General features: G+C 39.3%; 1 protein-coding gene across 3 annotated transcripts in view; it reads right to left on the reverse strand.

The window, feature by feature from the left end:
• Positions 1-20153, reverse strand: part of UST (uronyl 2-sulfotransferase) — a 265472-nt gene that overhangs the window by 50479 nt on the left and 194840 nt on the right. For all 3 annotated transcript variants that reach the window (XM_074333694.2, XM_088795402.1, XM_019746947.3), the window contains one exon: positions 1015-1112. In XM_074333694.2, coding sequence (XP_074189795.1) covers positions 1015-1112 — 98 coding nt within the window. The remainder of the gene's footprint in view (positions 1-1014; positions 1113-20153) is intronic.

A 20153-nucleotide genomic window follows, 5' to 3' on the forward strand; every position in this document is an offset into this window, starting at 1 on the left:
AAACAGTTATCTCCCCTTGGTCTCTGCAGGAACACACTGACCTTCCTCTTTTTCTTTTCTGATAATTTATTCTTATTCTTATTATTTTAAAATAACACATGCAATGATTAAAAATTTTAAAAACCATAAAAGTCAGAATACAAAATAGCACAAAGTAAAATACCCCTTGTGTCCTGACTTCAAGTCCCCAGTTTCTCTTAGAGGCATCTGTTGTCAGCAATGACTAGACATCAGTGTTTCCTCTGGGGAAAAATGTCACTCCTGGTAACGGGGTTTATTTTCCACAAAGCAAAGATAACACCCATCGTTACTACCATTTCTTCTCCAGATTACACATTTGTCTAGTACAATGAATTTCAACTGTAGCTGGACCAGAACTACCTGGAGGTGGTTCCAAAGGCCTGTACCCCTCTGCCCCCACAGGGATTAGGTACGGCTTCCTAACGAGTACCCCAGGGATACTGTTGCAGAAGGTGGGCCGAGCACACGCTGAGGGCCCTTATCATCTGTGTAACTCACTCCCTAAATGTCTTGCATCCTAGTAAGGCTGAGGGACGATCACTAGAAGTACTTTCCTCTCTTTCTACTAAGTATGTCTCAGGAGAGAGGTATTATCGAATTTGGGGTGTGAGCGTCCAGTGTCTCAGACCTGCTTAGACATGCCACCCAGGCAAGGACAGTTGTTGATGAGCAAGCTGGTGTTCACCCCCAGCTGTTACTATGTCATGGCTGTGTAGTGACAACTGTGTGTTAAGTATAAGAGTCTGGTTGGCATTCTACTTACAACGGCTTTATGGGCTGGTCCCAAGGCCTCTGTCACGCCTTGATTTGTTAATTGCCTTATTTATAAGAATTCAGAGTCTCAAACTTCAATCTTCAAAAATTAACAGTATATATTAATGGAATTCTAGAAGGTTGAGAGATGAGGGATAGACACAATTCCTGCACCGTGCAGTGGGTGGGTTTTCTGCCATTGTTTTTCCCACGAGCGCGCCACGAGCTTTTAGTCTTTACCTGCATCTGGGATGCTGTCCACAAAAATACGGAATGATGTAGAATAACCTGGGGTTGGAACACTCAGGATAGTTTTCAAGGATGCACTCATTGATATCCTAGAAGAGAAAACACAGCAGTGAGATGTTCTGTAGTCTCTGTAGTGCCTTGTCAAATGCCACACAGTGTAAGTAACATTGATGCTTAAATTACACGAGCAAGCCTGAGGAGATGCTGAGAACTCAGAGATTTCATGAGAACACTTTCTCTTTGCCTCACACCATCCTATTCCACTGGCCAGGTGCATAGATGGTCAAAGCATTTCAGAGAGTGCTTATTCTTGTTGAGTAAACTGAATTTCTGTGTTTCCCAGGGGTCCGCAGTCTTTAGCTAGAAAGATCCTAAGTATCTCTAGAGCAGTTCTATTCAGTGAGATGTGTCGTGGCCCTAGCAGTTAACAGCCAGCTGGTAAGTATACAGTTGGCACTTAACAAATATTTGTTGAATGAATTCTGTGTGGCTTAATTCTTAATTCATTCTGACTTAATCAGAGATCCCCATACATCAACCTGTAGGAATGTGTTTCTCTGTGTATCCATACATCCAACAATTAATTATTAAGTGCCTACAATAGTCACATAAAGGGTTTATATATTTTAGGGTGGCTGTAAAATCATTTCTAATGTTATATTAGGTTAGGAAGTGACAGGATGCTTGCCTATAGACCTCTCACTTTCAAGGGCAACAATTGTGATGTCCACGTTTTCTATTTCTCTTCTATGAGGTTGAACGTGGCACCTCTGTGAGCATTACAAGAGCTGACCATGGCTTGCTGGGGGGGATAGAAAGGCTAAGCAGGTCACACCCTGGATAAGAAATGCCTGGCTCTTAGGTATTTCTAGGAAGAAAAGATAACCCAATTTACAAACAAACCTAACAGCTATGGGATGTTTTCCCAGAGACAATACTGGCGAGGCAGATGAAGACTGGATATAACTCACAGACATGGTTACATGGTTGATGGAGTTTATGAATCAGTTGCAGTCACTGTATCTGATATGACTGGGGTAGCTGGTTCTTAACAATTTTTTTGTTCAAGTTGGGAATAAGAAAAACACAACGTAAACTTTAAAAAAAATAATAACCCTATCTTTCTCCCCTCATGCTTCTTTGGCTTATAAAACAAATAAGTGATACAATTACAGTAACAAATTCAAGTGGAAAAAACAGATTCAGCAACAAAAACACTCTAAGCACTTGAGTCTACTGTGAGAAATAGAGGTGCACAGTTTCCAGATTGGAATATACAGATACTCCTCCAGTTATGTCTTGGTAAACCCATCGTAAGTTGAAAATATTGTTAGATTGAAAATGCATATAATACAAAAAAGAAAAAAAAGAGAGAAAATGCATGTAATACACCTAACCATCCAGATATCAAAGCTTTGCCTAGTCAACCTTAAATGTACTCAGAACACTTACATTCTGTACAGGTGGATAAAATTGTATCGCTGTCTCTGCCCAGTGTCATTGAAAGAGGATCCTGCTGCATATCACTAGCCCAGGAAAAGATCAAAATTCAAAATATGGTTTCTACTGAATGCATATTGCCTCATTGTGTATAGAAACACATTAAAAATGCATGATGCTGGACCCAAAATACCTTTCTAAGAAGAGTTTGACACAGAGATACGTATGTATGAAGATATTCGTTGCTGGGCCGGCCCGGTGGCTCAGGCGGTTAGAGCTCCATGCTCCTAACTCCGAAAGCTGCCGGTTCGATTCCCATATGGGCCAGTGGGCTCTCAACCACAAGGTTGCCAGTTCAATTCCTCGAGTCCCGTAAAGGATGGTGGGCTCCGCCCCCTGCAACTAAGATTGAACACGGCACCTTGAGCTGAGCTGCCGCTGAGCTACCAGATGGAGCAACAGCAACTGGACCTGGAGCTGAGCTGCGCCCTCCACAACTAAGACTGAAAGGACAACAACTTGAAGCTAAACAGCACCCTCCACAACTAAGATTGAAAGGACAACAACTTGACTTGGAAAAAAGTCCTGGAAGTACACACTGTTCCCCAATAAAGTCCTGTTCCCCTTCCCCAATAAAATCTTAAAAAAAAATAAAAAAGATATTCATTGATAAAAGAGTTATTGCAACAAAACATGACAGAACTTAAATGTTCATTAATAGGAGACTGATTTCACAGAGATGCTGTGATACATTCCTATAGTGGAATTTGGGCACCTGGGAATGTAAGGAGGATCTATGGGAACTATCGTGAAAAGTGCCTGTGATGAATTTTCAAATGAAAAAAAGTCAATTACAGGACAATATAAACATGTCAGACAATGTAAAAATAAACATGTATGTTTATATAAATACAAACATATCTAGAAGATGAACACCAAACTGTTTATTTATGGCAGTAGACATAAAAATAGATGGGAATACACTGAACTTTTACTTTACTCATTTTGAAATGTTAGCTTTTATTATAATGTATGTATTTTACTGTCAGCATCAGAAAACTATAAGGAGATTTACATGTTGTAAAACAAGCCAAAGCTTGTGTAGGAGGGTGACCGGCCTTTGCCATCAGGATGACCTCCCTTCCTGCCTCACACTCTTGGGGTCCTCTGGCAGTTGGCTTCCACAGGGTCCTGAGTCTTAGGTCAGAGGGCTGCAGTCTGAGGAGGGAGCCAGGAGCTGGGTAGGAGCAGAGCACACGGGAACTCTGCCCAGGGCAGATGTGGTCAGAGCAGAGTGTCTGTCCCCTGAGGTCGAGCTTTCACACCAAAGGATGGAGTAAAATGATGGCAGAGTAGGGGTGTCCAGAGATCTGTCCTATACACAGTGAGTCCCCTAGAGACCTGTATTAACAGGAGGGACGGGGCAACAAAGCCACCAAATGCTCCCACAGAGACTCTGCCAGCACTCGCGCTTCTCCAGAGTTCACTTTAGTTGCCTTCTAAGAAGAACTTGGGTCATTAGTATTTGTTTAGGTGGCAAGTCCAAGCATAGACTGTCTGTTCAGTGTGTCTCCAGAACTTGGCACCCTGCTTGGAAAAAGCGGCATATATTCAATGAATGAATGAACAAATGGCAGAAGGCAGAAACCAAGACACAGCTATGATTCTGTCCCCAAAGATTCTGGCCTGGAGCTCACAGGAGCTGGCAGAGGGCAGCCACTGGTTGGGGTGGGAGGTGGGGAGGGCTGAGGAGCAGAGGGGCCTAAGAAAGCCAGTTCCCTGTTGGAATTCACAAGTAACCTCACAAGGTCAACTTATGGGAAGACATAAATTCCTAGTTTAAGAAGTGCCGCTAACAATTCTTTTCTTAGATTGAGGCCTGTCCCCGGGGATTTCAGAGAGCTCCATTTGAGCCCATTAGGCTGACGAATGGTGTCGGCGTCAACCATCTTATGGAAATGCTGTAGGAGGACATAAATAAAAGATGACTCAGGTGTAAGATCAAGCGGAAGCTGTGAAGACCCAGCTTTGTCTGCCACTCACTTAGCCTCAGGGAACAGAGTCGCTGCTTTCCAGCCATTCAAGGACAAGGGGCCTCAGGAAACTGCTTCTGGCCACTCATACAGTCCAGTCTCACTGGAACTGAGACTTCTGGCGAGTGACCTTTCAGTGTCCTGGGAAACTCAGTGGGACAACACAGCTGCTCCTACAGTGTCCTGCTCTAACCGTCCGGTTGCTCCATTCAATTTCCTACGGTGTTTAGTTGTTTTTTATCTTTGGCATAAGGCTTCGCTATTCTGTGTTGTTTTACAATCACCTTTTCACACTGAAGTTCTCTTAGTAAACACATATATATTTTTAAATGATTGTACAACTTCACTCTCTTCTTTCAAAGCAGTGCTTCTAGGACAAGGTTGCTTCAAATGAAACCTTTACTATTTATTTTCAGCCTTGTTCTAAGGCCATCCTCATGCTTGATGACTTTAGCCCAGCTGACCCACGTGCCTGCCCTTGATCTCTGATTTGTTCATCTGGTCCCTGGATGGTGGCATGTACCACAGGCACCCTGTAGTGCTCTCCCCTGCCTAAGGCTGGCCCTCTTCTAAGATTAAGTCTAAACACAAGACCCCACTCTACTCGCATTCTCACATTATCAGGGAAATGAGATAGTCTCTATAGCTAAGAGAATCCTTTTAATCGCCAAAACTACAAAAAAAAAAAAAAAAAAAAAAAAAAAAAAAAGTAGACCATTTTTGTTGAAATTTATTCCAAACGACTATTTTTAAAGGTGGACTGACATCCTTCAGGTTTTCTTTGTGGGTCTGTCTCCTTCCACTTTGATTTTATAGCAAAATCATCTTCTATTGATTTGCTCCTGCAACATTTTCATAGGATGGATTGTGATGAACCACACTCACCTTTTAAATGCCAAAGGGCCCACTGGGTCAAAAGAAACCTGGTCACTACAGCCAGACCCGTGGGGGAGGGGGGGTCATTCCTGATTCCTCTTTCGCCCTCACCCTCCATGCTCAGTTGCCCCTCTCTGTAACTTGACCCACAGATGGTTTCCAAACCTGCATTCTCCTACCCATTCCACACCACAGCCCCTGTTCGGCTCCTCTCCAGCTAGTTAGTATCTCTTCTTTCCATCTCTTCTACCAGAATGCATTTTCCAGGTAGTAGCCCCAGTAACTTAGCTGAAATGTAAATTCACCCATATCACTCTCCTGTTCAAAAACTTTGAAGGAATCTTATTGATACTGCAATGGGAATAATGGTCAGTTATTAAAAATGCACTGATTAAAAGCACTTATTAAAAATGCTAATTCCCTGGCCCTACTTCCAGAGTGTTTGATATAGTAGATTTGTCTGGACAAGATTAGGAATCTGCATTGTAAAGAAGAACCTCTGGCAATTTTGAGAAGATGGTCACTTTTCATGAGCCATCAACACTGTGCCTTTAGGTAATTCCATATCTTTGCTCATTTGTTCCCTTGCCTGGAATTTCTTTTGGCCTCCTCCCCTGGATCCAATAGCAGGCCCAGGTTTTGGAGCCATTCCTGAATGGACAAGTGCTAGCACACTCCAGTCCACATGTAGAGAAAGGATGGCTCCAGAAGCTGGAGAAAAATTGAGGCTTTCACAGCCAAGTTCAAGGTGACTATAGTGTGCCTTTTGAGTAGACCAAGTACCTACAGCCTACATAGTGTGGTGTGTGGCATCCTCAGCATCCATAGTCCCCATTTAGGGAAAAAAATCCCCCCACCTCTTAGCAAGTTGACATGGCCCCTAAATTTTGTTCATTTAGTAAAATAAAATAAGTCCCCAGTATATTTCCATTCATTTCACAATCTTGCATCATCAACCCTCTCCAATCCTATGGCTAATTCTGGCCCCAAAAAGGACATATTTAAGGGGTTCCAGTAACATGGAAAGTCGAGGTATACACAAGGTCCATGGTGGGGAGGGAGTGCCAGACGGACAGAGCTCCAGGACACCCAGCGCTTCCGAAGCCAGGAGAGCTGTGCCTTGCCTAGGTTTGTTGGGTTTTGTATAAGATTTCATTTGATAAAAAACTTCTAAATCTGAAAATCATTGTTTCAGGCCAGCACACAGAGGCTCAAGATATCGGAATAGCTACCATGATCCTGTCCTGGGCCCCATCTGACCACTGTACTTGTTCCTTGTTTCCGAGGCACAGGTCCACTCAGTTATCCACTTCTGGTAACTGAAGCCAGGTTCACTGCCTGTGTTTCAGCCTCTGTCTTAGTAGCTTCCTTAGGATCCCCACTTCCTCTAGATTATAGAAGTGGGTGCTCTGACGTGCTTTTCCTAGGGCATAGTGTCTTGCTTCTGAATATCGGTGTGTCACCAGGCTCTGTTATGAGTGTAAGCTTTCAATACTGTCTACTCCTGGAGTCTGGGCCGTCTCTTGGGATCCCATTGGCACATCATCATGTGCACGTCAGCTGCCCACTGCCATTTCTGGTCTGCCTGCTGGGCTGATCCTGCTCCAATGTGGACATGGGGTCCTGCCTCCCACCTCATCACACTTGTCCCCCCCTTCCCTATAAAGGCAGGTGGTTCTGATTGTAGGACCCAGGAAGTCTGATCTCACTAACTAGGTCATGAATGTTTGGTCCTACGATTAAAGAGCACCTTGTGGGAAAAAACAAAAATATGATAAAATAGTTTTTCTCTTCCTCTCCTTCCTAGGGTCCAGGATGTTGAGAGTTCCACTCTTCCCCCTACCTTACCCTTTAAGGAAAAAGGGGGCTACCACACCTATGTTAACAAGGGGAAGAGTAGGTTTCTCATGTGTCAAATAGTGTGAAGTGCTCTGTAGCATCTATATGCTGTCAAAAATATCTTTTAAACTATATGACATCTTTTATTTAAAAATAAATTTAATGTATTATAATTTTGATCTATAGTGTGAACTCCTTAGTTATTTTAGTTTTCATTATCCGTTGTGAACGAATAAAGGCTCTCTGGGCTTATAAAAAGTTGGGATATCAACCTGGCCTTCCGGAAGGCACACTGCTTGCAGGCGGGGTGCTGGGTAGGCTTCCCAAATTCAACTCTCTGAACTTTCTGAAAGCCAGACCTGCTGAGTCCAATGCTGTTCCAGGCTCCAGGGCAGGAAGGGCTGCCAAGTATGCAGAATGTTGCCAGATTGTACGGTTATTTATTAAGCAAATAAATGTCTACAGTGTAAAAACACTGGGCCCAACCAGGTATTGTATGTGTACAAACATTTTCAAAAGTAAAAGTAGAATATCTTATCAGTCTGTAGTCCCCATAATTATAGTTTTTTTTGGCTAATCATCATTTTCCGTCCTTTGACATATGATGTCTGGAACATTAGTTCAAGGAATGTCTTTAAGCAGAGGTTAGCCCTAGTAGGAATTACTTAAGAAACCATTGGCTACCTTACGTTTTATACCAGTGGGACATTTTATGAGAGTCTATCTTGACAAAACGTTTTGGGCATATATTTTATAGAATCATATATTACTGAGGACTAAATTCAGTGATTAGTTGAAGGAATACTGAGGAAAAAGATGTTGAGTAGGGCTATCATTTACCTGGGATTCTCTCTTTAAATTTCCACCAATAGTTTTCTTATATAGTTTACGTCTATGATGTCATAATATGGTTTAATGTAATTTTATTTCAGAGGTTCTTAATTTGAGGTAGTTCAAATCAGTTGCTCATTGTGTTTAAACAATTCAAGCTGAAATCTTCAACAAACCAATATCAAGATTCTTTAGTTATATTATGAATTAAGGCATCTACTGTATATAAGGTATCATGTTAAGCACCCTGGTCCCAAGTAGCTGACAAATAATTGTGTCTGTCTTTTTAATTTCTAATTTATAATATGCAATCTTACTAACATTTATAAGGAATATCTTCTTGGTAGCTGGTTCCCTTTATTTGTGTGTGGTATCCCTTTTTATTAATGCTTTTGCCTTATATTAAAAGTTGTCTTATATAATGTTATACACTTTCCTTTAGTATTTAAAAATACTTTCTCCATCCCATTATTTCCAGCCTCTCTATTTTCAATAGGTAACCCCTCCACTTAAAATAGATAAATTTAATCATTTACCTCAACTGTGATTGTTGATATATCTAATTTATTTCTGTGTCATACTTTGTATTTTCTGTTTGTTATTCTTTTTCTCTGCTTTTTTCTCTTTTCATGTCCTCTGTTGGTTTAATAAAGTTTTCAAAAATACCCTGTGCCTTTCATCTACTGCTTTAGAATCTAAAGATTACATTTCTATTATTTTCATGATTACCCTTACATTTTTGAACATTCTATGATTACTTCCCCTCCCCGCCCCCACCAAATATATGGTTCTGACAGCTTAAAAAATACCAGTGCATCTTAAATACTCTCATTACTTGAGCGGTCCTAAAGAGGGGTACAGAATTTTTAAAAATCAATAAATAGATGGTAAGAAAGAAGAGTTACTTAAAAATTTTTAACATTCAAAATTGACTTTTTTTTTTCTAACAAAGCCTAAAGTAATTTGGTACTTCTATATTCCTTCCCAAATCTGTAAGGATCTTAGCACTTTTAGCCATTAAACATCACCTACCCCATCTTATCAATGTTGTCTGATTTTAACCCTTTTTAACATAAAAAAACTTTAGAACTCAATATTTAACTCATTTTACCAATGTATTTTAATCATGGCTGTTGCTCTGTGTGTTCTACACGTTCTCTACTTATTATAATCCGTCTTTTAATAGTGTTTTTAGTGAAGTCAGTAAGTAGTTAACATTATCTTTCTATGTCTGAAAAAGTCTATAGGATGATTGTTTAGCTGGATATAAAATCCTAGGTTAACAATTATTTCCCCTCAGCACTTTGAAGATATTATTCTACTGTCATCTGGTTTCTATTGTTGCTGATGAGAAATCTGCTATTAGCCTAATTATGGTTCCTTCTTTGGTCATCTGCTTTTCTTCCTTTTCCTTGATATGCTGCAGTTTCACTCTAAAGTATTTGGGTGTAAATTTAACTTTGTTTATCACTCATGGTACACTTTATATAAAGTATCACATCTCTAATTTTAGAGTAGTCTATCCTTTAATAGCTTATATATTTCTTCTCTGACAGTTCACCATTCTCTTTTTCTGGAACTCCTACTGAATGACTATTGGAACTTTACAATCCCTTTTTCATATTCCTTAACTGCCCACTCATTCTGTCTGTCTGTCTGTCTGTCTGTCTATATCTATCTATCATCTATCTATCTATCTATCTATCTATCTATCTATCTATCTATCTACCTATCCAATCTATCATCCATTTATCTTTATCTATCTGAATTGAATTTTTGGTCAGTTCCATGACTACTTCTAATTCATAAATTTTGTCTTTAACTCTATTCAGTTTAGAGTTGATTCCATTTCTTAAAGTTTTATTTCAATGACCACATTTTTCATTTTTAAATTTTATAATTAATTCTTTTCAATATCCTCATGTTCTTGTTTCTTTTTTGTGTGTGTGTGCGTTGTTTGTTTCATAATTTCCTGCTATTTTTTAATGGAAGTTATTTATTATCTTTTCAACATCTGAGCCATACTTATTTTAAAATTTTTGTCAGATTGTTCCTTAAAGCCATCTGGAATGAATTCATGTTCCAATAGTAGATTTTTTTGCCTGTCTTTCTTGGTATTAGATTTTTTTTCATGTACTTAGAATGTTTGGCCAGTAGGTTCATTTTGAGTGGGAGATTCATTCTCACTCTCTCTTGCTGTCTTTCTTTCCTCTCCCTTCCTCCTTTCCTTGTATCTCCCCCCACCCCTCACTCCCTATCTCTGTCTTTCCCTAGTGATTACTACCATCTGGACGTCTGGCACTTTGTCCAGAACCAGGTCTGATTTGTAGTTCTCATCCTATGGAAACAATGGGAATATTACAGATCTGATTACTAAGCAGCAAGATTTAATTCATTTCCTACTTGTGAGGCTGTAGCTTTCTTTTCCCATCTGTCTAGGTACATGGACTCTTATAAAACCATAATTTCCAGTGACATGTCAGCATTTTGTTTGCTTCCTTTGCTTTAGGGGGAGGGGAATTGTGGCTCCCCACCCAAGGCCTTTAAAGCACTGAGACTGACTCTGCCCTTTACATTGATAGAGAGCACTTTTAGTCCCTTTTACCTTGCCGGAGCCCAAATCCTGGCTGTCACTGCCTGATTTTGAGCCAGAGCCCAGCTGGCTTGCGACTTTACCACTGCTCATCACTATGGTATTGTTCCAGGTATGGGGATGATCTTATTTTTTAACGTGGTAAATCCTTTGGCTTTCCTTTTCTAATATTCTGTCCATCATTGCTATGTGTTTGGGGCCAAGGAGTGTGAAATCACTACACTATCTTGATTGGGGGTCCTGTACGGGCTATTCATGCTTTTTCTTACAGGGAGGTCAATCAGAAGAAATACTGAGTGCAGAGGTGTGGATGATGAGTATAGGAAATACATCTTGCTAAGTGAGACTCTTGAAAGAGGCTAGGTAAAATGTCAAGTCCTCAGCAAAGGAAGATCACATGTTTATTGAGATATGATAATTTTTGTTTCATGAGTGTGTCAGAGAACACAGGGCCAATGAATGGTTTAAGCTGGACATCAAACTGTGTTTCCTGAATATTCTTCTTACAGACCTTGCAAGACATTTATATATTATAGTAGTGACTTTATTAGAATTTCTTTGAATCCATTAATCGCTTCAAGTGTGTTGCCAAAATCTCCAATATTTGAAGTATGCCAGGAATACAAAAATGGCATAATCTTTGCTCTACATATTCTTCATGAGTGTTACTGTGTTTAATATAAGACCATCTTATATTAATTTTTGCTCCAAAAGATGTATTAGAGCTGATGGTCCGGCTAGGTCTTATTCTTGGGGAAACACAGTATATAGACTCCAAACTTCTGCAAAAAAGCTTCATGCCTCCTCTCTATATTACGGTACCCACCCAGGACCAGGAAGGTGCTCTCTTATGGCTCATAAAAGTAGCCTTTGAAAATGATGAAATTTTAATTTGAATTGTGCTTTGTCTGTGTCTAGCACATCACCATGGGAATCTGATAAAAGCTTTCAGAAGACGATACTGTTTTGCAATGAACAACATTATAAAAAATTTACCAGCAGAGGGAAACCCAAAATGCAAGGTATTGATATATTTTATACAAAAAGTACTTAAATGATATTGTAGATAAAGATACATCATTATGGATACTTTTTTTAGTAGACATCTGCATGACTGAAATGTCATTAAATGACCTACTTCCTGCTAGAAAAGGTACATTCCAAATGTGGGCTCCACTTAGAGAAATGACTTTGGGATTTTTGTCATTCCATTCTCCAAGGACCAGCAAGAGCCATGTGGCTTGACCTCCGCTACTCGCAGCTCTGCAGTGAGCTTGGCAAGTGCTGTTTTTGTTAGTCTGCCCAGTGCATGGATGCAGCAGCCTTCACAGAGGGGGATATGCTGAAATATTTGGAAGCATACAGGCAGTGGGACTATCTGTCTTTCTACTATGACTAGTATTGAGATGCTGATCAACGTCTCAAAATAAACAGGAGGTTAGGTTTATGGAGAAGCCTAACCCCCTCCTTCCTACCTAGTCACATAGAAAATGAACAGGTCACCATTCTGTTGGCTTTCTATTGGGGGTGGCAGTGTGCTATCATTTGAATGGATGGCCAGTGGCTCCTATGGGGTATACAATTTTACCATTCTAGATCTTAATATAACCATGGAAATGCATTTTTAACTTTTGACAGCTTTCTATGTAACACCAGAAGGAAAAGACTCTGGTAAAACAGAGATCAGAAAGACCAGTGCAAATTTTATGTAAAAGTTGAATTATGAAGTGGAGAGAAATGAATCATTACCTCAAATTTGTTCATTTCACCATTTAAAGAAGCCCCAGTGGTAGGTTGAACCTCAACACTGTCTAGTATTTCCTGGAGGCAGTACTGAGCAGAAGAAAATTCAGGCTCAAACAGATTTTCTCGACCAACATGAACCTTTGTGAGTATAAGAATGGCAGGAATTCCTGGGAAACCAAATATGTCCTTTAAGGGTATTATACCATAAAAATTATTTATGACCCCTTTGGGCCACACAAGTTTCTAAAAACCACAGAAACTGCTTAGCCTCATAGAATGTTGATGATTTTGCCTTCTCAGCTAAAGAAGTCCAGAGTTCCTTTTTCTTTCGTTTACATCCAATAGCCTAATTGTTTTGGCATAAGAGGCCAAAACCACAAAAATCACACTTTAAACTTCTGGTTATCCAGGGTATAAACAGCATGTTTGTGGATTTTTTTAGGCCCACAGCCTCTCTTCTCTGTGGCCCCAAAGTCCCAGCTCAGGAGGTCATAAAGGACCCACAATAGATTTAACAAAGAGAAGTCGAAACTAAACAGAATAATTATTTTAGATTAACCAGGAATTTCAGTTTCTTAATACCTTGTTATCATGAGTGACTAAGAATTGCCTGGTTGATGGAGGTTCACTAGACCATTCTCTTTTTTATGAATATTTGAAATTTTCCATAATGTGTAGTAAAAAACAAACAACAAAAACAATCCAGAATAAATACTACGAGTATGGTTGTGCCCCCAGCCACATGCCTTATTTTTTTTGCCTTCTTTTTCCCTGGGCCTTTTTAAATGTAGATTAGTTCATTCGTTCGTTTGTTCGTTTGTTCGTTCATTCGTTCATTCATTCATTCATAGTTTATCTTTTTCTCCCTGCTTTAAGGCTTCTTGGACTGTTTTCCAGGGCTAGGAGGCCTTCAGGAAGCCTCAGACTTCCACCTTTATAATTTTCCATCTGAAGTTTGTCTAGAGACATCATTCCTGACCCTGTCATTGGCTCTGCTTCTTGGATTCTTTCTGCTTTAGAATGAAATACAAGTACATAGAATGTAAGGGTTGGGATAGAAAGCTACAAAATCAACCCTTTATTATGCTGGTTATTGGGATATCTCTCACAGCTTCTTTACAGGATATTCTCTCATGTTTTTATTATATACAGCTGTGTTTAAGGATACAACTGATATAAACCCAATTTCATATTCTTTAAGTGTTGTGTTACAATAGTGTTTCTTTTGTGACCTTTTTCTTTCTCTTACTGATAGTCTCTTCCCTTTCAAAATTTATTATCTGCCCACAGATCAGACCAAGGCTCTATAAATAATGAAAAAATTCATATCACGCTAACAATTTCGACATATATAAGTATAGCACTTATTGAAATGAAGAACTACTAAGACATTTTCTAGATCTACTTTCCTCTAAGTCTGTCAAACTGAGAACCAAAGGCAAAACAAAGCAAATATTTTATAAACTCAATTTAAAATATATGGGAGCTGCACTAAGGGTGAAGAGGTCAATTCCATAGACTAAGAGTATAAATATGGTTATCATTTGGACACACACACATGAAAGAATCTGCAGAAGGAAAAGCAGAGTCTTCCAGGTGAAAAATTGATTAAATATATTTGGGAGTGGGCTATTTCTGTGTCTGTGTCTCTGTTTGTGTCTCTGTCTCTTTCTCTTCCCCCATGAACAATCTAGTAAGCCACAATCAACCATAATAAGTTAGGGGGTTAGAATCAATTTTTGTAATGATCAGGATAAACACTTTCAACACTCAAGGTATATAACTCAATAAATGTAACAAGATCCATAGCAGTCATTCAACACTGCCCTTACTGGGCTCCCAATGTATGTCGGGCACTGTGTTTATATATAGTCCTTGCCCAGCTCCCCAGAAATTCATGTTCTCAAGCAAGGGTAGCAAACACCAATGCCCACAAAGCCTGTCAGGTAACATGAATGCATGAAAGGGGCCCTGTGCCTGCGTATACTGTGGGAGTGGAGAAGCCGGGAGTAAACTGGAAAAGCACATTTCCTGTCTCCAGGGGCCTGGTGCTGTTTAGCTGGAGCCGATCACTGCCACATAGGTTATGTGCCAGGGTTGCCCCCATTTTCAAGAGAAGCTAGCAATTTGGATTTTGGGGTGAAATCTCTGAATTCTTAAATGTTAGTATCAAAACAAAACAAAAATTGTGAGTGAAGTATAACATGTCTGCTGGTCAAATATCACCCACAATTTTCCGGTTTATGTTCCACTGTCTTTAGCCATAGGCATTTCAATTTTGGGCACCCCCTAGAAAAATACGAGATCTTATAATTTCACGTACTATGTTTCTGATAAGAATAACTTTGGTAGATAACGGACGAGTAAGATTTGTACTGAGATGAGACCAGAGAAGAGCCAGCTGTGTGATAAGGAAGAAAACACTGGATTTCATCAAATATTCTGGCTTTGAGTCTTGGTCTCTTATTAACTGGCTGGGTTATGATGGGCAAGATATCTCACCTTTTTCAGCATCTGTTTCCTCACCTATAAAATAAAGACAGTAATACTTCTTTCACAGGATGGCTGTGGTGATTTTTTAAAAAAGGATTTGGAAATGCTTTATAAACTAATGCGAGAACTGTAGGAGCACCGAGGTGATGTGAATTTTGAATGCATGAAAGGCTTTGAAGGATTCAGCAACATTGGATACAGCACTCATGGAAATGCGAGGGCGTGATGATTCAACTCACCCCTGCAGAAACTCTAGGCAGTGAAAATCACAAGGAGAGCAGGGTACAAACTTAAAGAGCCTGCTGGTGGGGACAGGAAGGAGAGCTGTGGTTTCGAGGGAGCATGGTTTCCTTCATGAGAAAACTTACTGGGACTATTAAACCCACAATGAAACCCTTGACTAACGAAGTGGTGACTATCCACCTGGCGGATTATTTGTGACAAATTTAAAATCACAGGTTGGCTTCCTACCTTGGGATATTTTCAAACCACCAACTACCTCTCCACCCTTAAGTCAAAGAAGAAGACTTCATTTCAATATTAGCCCAAGAAAAACACAATCGGAGGTCATGATGCTGAAGTACTTTTTATTAATTCCAAGACTAAATATAGAGGATTTTTTGGATTATTGGCTGTTTTCAATTATCAGCACAAACATTCTCTTCTATGAAGGAGGACAGAAAAGTTGTTTTCTATAATTCACAAACCTTTCACCAGGAGAATGAAAAATGTCACTATGGGGCTGTTATTAATTTCACTCTTTGGGTAACCACATGACCGTACATTTTTGCTTGTTAACTTTTAGCACTAAGGGCTAGATAGTTTCTCAAAATATAGTAAGCCTAAGGATGCTGATTTGATTTAAGAAGCAGAGAAAAAGATGGGAGTTATTGATATAAAACAATTTTCCCCCCAAAAAGAGTACCCCCAATTTTAGAAAAGTTCCAGTGGAGAATTCTCAATAGTCCTAGACCATCTGGCAGAGCTACCCAAGTCTTTCTACCTCCAGTTCAGGATCATCCTCCTTCCCAAAGAATTTATATTTAGCAGGAGACATGTGCCTCTCAGTCTTATAGATGGGGGAGGGGAAACTCATTCTTCTTATTCCACATTCTTGCCCTGAACTCATTAGGTCTAGAAATCTATCTTATTGACACTCAGAATTTGGGAATTTAAGCTATTAATTGACCTGGAAAACAATGCATTAAAAAACAAGTGTCACTCTAGGTGTTTTTGCCTCTAGGCTGGGGAGAGGGGGGTTCAGGTTGTTACCAACCTGGAGTACAAAGAACCCCCAAAGGGGTCTGGGACTATAACTGGGAATGGCCAGTGCAGGATCTTGCCAGCGGCACACACCTCTCTGTACCTCGTTATGGTTCTGTGTTTTTGTATCATGTTGCCAGTGACCAGGTGGCTGGGCCAGGGTCACCCGGCAGCAGGCAGGGACAGTGAGGACCACTAATAAAGTGCCCATTCAGCCAGAAAAAAGAATATATATATCTTGGTTTCTTTGTAATTCTAAGGATTTTATTTTATGCATTTAAAAGCATTAGTCTAAGAAGAGGTCTAAAGGCTTCACTAGATGCTACCAGGGTTTCTGAATGAAAGAGGTGAAGACCCCCTTTGCGTTGGATATTTTTTTCTTGAGTAGGAACTACATGTCTCGGCTGTAAGATGTATTTCCTGACCTGTATTCCAGTGTTGGGCCTCTTTTGGGCCATCAAAAAAGTGTCAACAGAAGATTATTTTTGACTGAGATTTTTAAAGTTTTCCCTTAAAAGCTTAGGTAAAACTTCTGTTTCAAAGAGTTGGACAGCAAACTACAACCACCACCAAGAAAATTTTTATGTAAATAGAATCCCTTGGGTGGTTCAAGTGTCTAAAAGAATTTCTACTTAATCTAGCACAGTGGTTCTCAAAGTGTGGTCTGCAGCTGTCTGGTAAGACTATGAGACCCTTTCAGGGGTCCACAAGATCAAAACTACTTCCATAATAATAATACTGAGGGGTTATTTGCCCTTTTGATGGGGTCAAAACTGGAGGTAAAATGGCTGGCTTATTAATGTGAATCAAGACAGTGGACCAAGCCAGAGTAGAGGTCACTGTACTCTTCTTCATCGCCACACACACTCGCAATAAAACAAATTTCACTTAAGAATATCCTTGACAGAGCAGTAAAAATGATCAATTGTACCAAATCTCAACTCTAGAATATGTATCTTTTTAAACTCTATGAATAGTTATGGGAAGTTGGCACATAGCACTTCTGCTATTGACCTCTTGGTAGTTTGGTGTAGTCTAAGGAGTCATTTCTCAATTCAATGTGCTTACATGTATAAAATAAAACGTATAGGATTAAAAAGGAAACCAAATATATTAAATTATTTATCAAAATACTAAAAAGTTGTGGTAAGTATTATATGTGTTTGTTAAATGTATTAAATGAGGTTTCTCAGTGGGTCTAATGTCTACCATATTATCGATCCAAGGATGATGGTAATGTGAATAATTATTTTGAGATAGCTCCAATAATAGCAATTGATATAAAATATCTATGAATTCTATTGGTGACGTGGTAGGTACTGTTAATACTGCTGTCGTTTATTGCCCACATTGAAAAATGATGGAAATGCTGAGCTGATGAAAATAATGATGCATTTTTTCCTTCTATTGGAGTTCATAGATTCTCCTGGAATTTATACATGGACCATTGTAACCACCTGACGTACTGTATATTATGTGTCTGATTGTTTACTATCTGTTTTATTTTGCTAGGATATCAGCTTCAAGAGAGGTGGGTCTTGGTCTTGGTCACTGCTGTACCAGGGCTTAGATGAATGCTTGGCCCAGAGTAGGTGCTCAGCCAATATTTCTCAAGTGAATGAGGAAGTACCACTAACTTTCAGGTCGCACTGAGTCTACTTGGCACCCTCTCTTTCCACCTCTAGTTCAGACTCCTAATAGAATATCACTGTGCATTTCCAATATTTGCGCCTCTCATAAATTGTGTAGTTTGCAGCTAGTTTTATTGTTTAATCCAGATTGTTTTTAGAAAGAATTTGGTGCTTTCTCAATTAATTAATTAATACCCTCTTAGCACTGATCCCTGAGGTTCTGGGGATGATCAATGTCTACTACTGTTCCCTACCAGCTTCCACAGAGAAAACACTGAAACATAAGCCAGAACGTTCTACAAAATTCTTAAAGTAATGCTTCTGTGGGCTAAGATGGAAAACACGAATCTGATAGTCTGACTATCTGGGATTATAATTTTATCCAAGACAACAAACACCCTGGTGTCAGGTGAAAGAGGACAAACAGCTAAATGGAAACCTACCATCTGGTTAATTTATCCCTGAAGGTTTTCTTTGGCCTGTCAATCATACTTAACACATTGATTTGCTTAACTATTCAAATTCAAAAACAGGAAAGATCTCATTGACTTCAAACCTTAGTCTTTCTCCTCAAATATTTTTATTACAAAGTCAACCTATGTTTATTATAGAATATATAGTTAAGCAAAAAACAGAAAATAGAACATAACCATAAATCTGCCACATAGATATAAATATTTAACAATCTAAGACATAAGGAATATAAAAATATAATAGAAAAAGCAAAAAATATTTTGGTATATTGACTTTTTCAGTATTTTTATATGAAGGCCTGTTTTTCTTACTGTGGATTGTCCTAACTGTAATGCCAAATTCCAAATAAAATATTAAAAAGAACAAAGGAAGAAAAAGTCTTTGAACTTTCTTACCCTAAACACTTATTTCTTAAAAAAATATTTAAATGTGATATTTCTTCCAAAAGAGGCTAATGTTTCTTTAGTTGGATTTTCACGGACTTAGATCTTCTTCCATCTAAATTACAAATGGGGAGGAATGGAATTAATAAAGTAAAACTCATTTGATTACCAAAAAGCTCAGGAAAGTTCGTTATTTGCCGTATGAACTGGTAACATTTTTATTAACTCTTGTCTTTGAGGAAGAGACTTGAAGATTACACAGCACCTTCACCTCTCAAATTAGAAGGGGTGATGGCCCTGGACGGGTTTTGGTGCTTCGGTTTTATATGGCTTCCTTTTTTTGAAGCATGAATGTGTCTGCCTTAATTTAATGAGTTATCTGCTCATCTAGAAAGATACATGACAGAGTTGGGGACACATGTTCTCTCCTTTTGCTGTTGGTAGAACAGATGCTTTTGTTAACGCAAACCAAGTTGTTTTCAGTTTAGTTGAACAAGGGTAAAATCCAATCACTTTTGCTTTCCTTTTATTTTAGTAAAAGTCTCACGGGTTACATTTTTTTTCTTTAATGCTCTACCCTTCATCGTTACCTTTTTTCCTTAATGCCCTAGCTTTCCATTGAATCAACCTGTAAGTGTGGGTAACATGCTAATACAGTTTGTAAAAAGTAATAAAGACCCTGACTTGGATTTGTGTTGGAGGCTAGAGACCTCCTTCAAGACTCTGAAATTTTGACTGCAATATTTCACTCTCTGTTCTTCCCTCCTTAACCACCATAATTCTTTTTGAGCCTTTTAAACTTTTTTTTTTTTTTTTCCTTTTAAACTTTTTAACCAAGGTTTTTCTTTGGGGGGTACTTACTGAGGTCAACAAATCCCTCCTTCATGAAGTTCCCATGAAGCCAGAAATAGCTTATTCAGAGGTCTAGAGGCCTCGGGTGATAACAACAATAACACTATGGATCGATTACATTGTTCTTGTCTTTTCCAAGCCTTTGAACATGTATCACCTCATTTTTATTGGCTGATGGAGGAATGATGAAGTTCCCACATTTCTGGGAAGGGCCATTCTAGAAGGAGCAGAGGCAGCTCTAAAGCTCATGGCTTTGTTTACTCATCAGAGGTAAAGCGGTGTTGGAATGTGGGTGAGAGAGAGTGCAAGGCTCTGAGCTGGTCCGATGGAACAGTGAGTTACATGATACAGAGTGTATCATGGAGGGGGAAGAGGGAAGGAATTGCTTGTTTGGCAACAGGCAGAAGTCTCCTTTGAAGAGAGGCTTTGGAAATGAAAAGAGGGAGATGAATTGGTGAAGTGGAATGTCCTGGGGTGTGGTAGGAGCAGGCAGGGAGCGTGGGGCAGCGTGGTCACCTAGTACCATGTTTCCCCGAAAATAAGACCTAACTGGAAAATAAGCCTTGGCACGATTTTTCAGGATAACATCCCCTGAACATAAGCCCTAATGTGCTTTTTGGAGCAAAAATTAATATAAGATCTGGTCTTATTTTGGGGGAAACACGGTAGGTCTGTA

This window comes from Rhinolophus sinicus, chromosome 2 (genome assembly GCF_057876585.1).
Source record: "Rhinolophus sinicus isolate RSI-liver-muscle chromosome 2, RSI-T2T, whole genome shotgun sequence".
NCBI classification, from domain to species: Eukaryota; Metazoa; Chordata; class Mammalia; order Chiroptera; family Rhinolophidae; genus Rhinolophus; species Rhinolophus sinicus.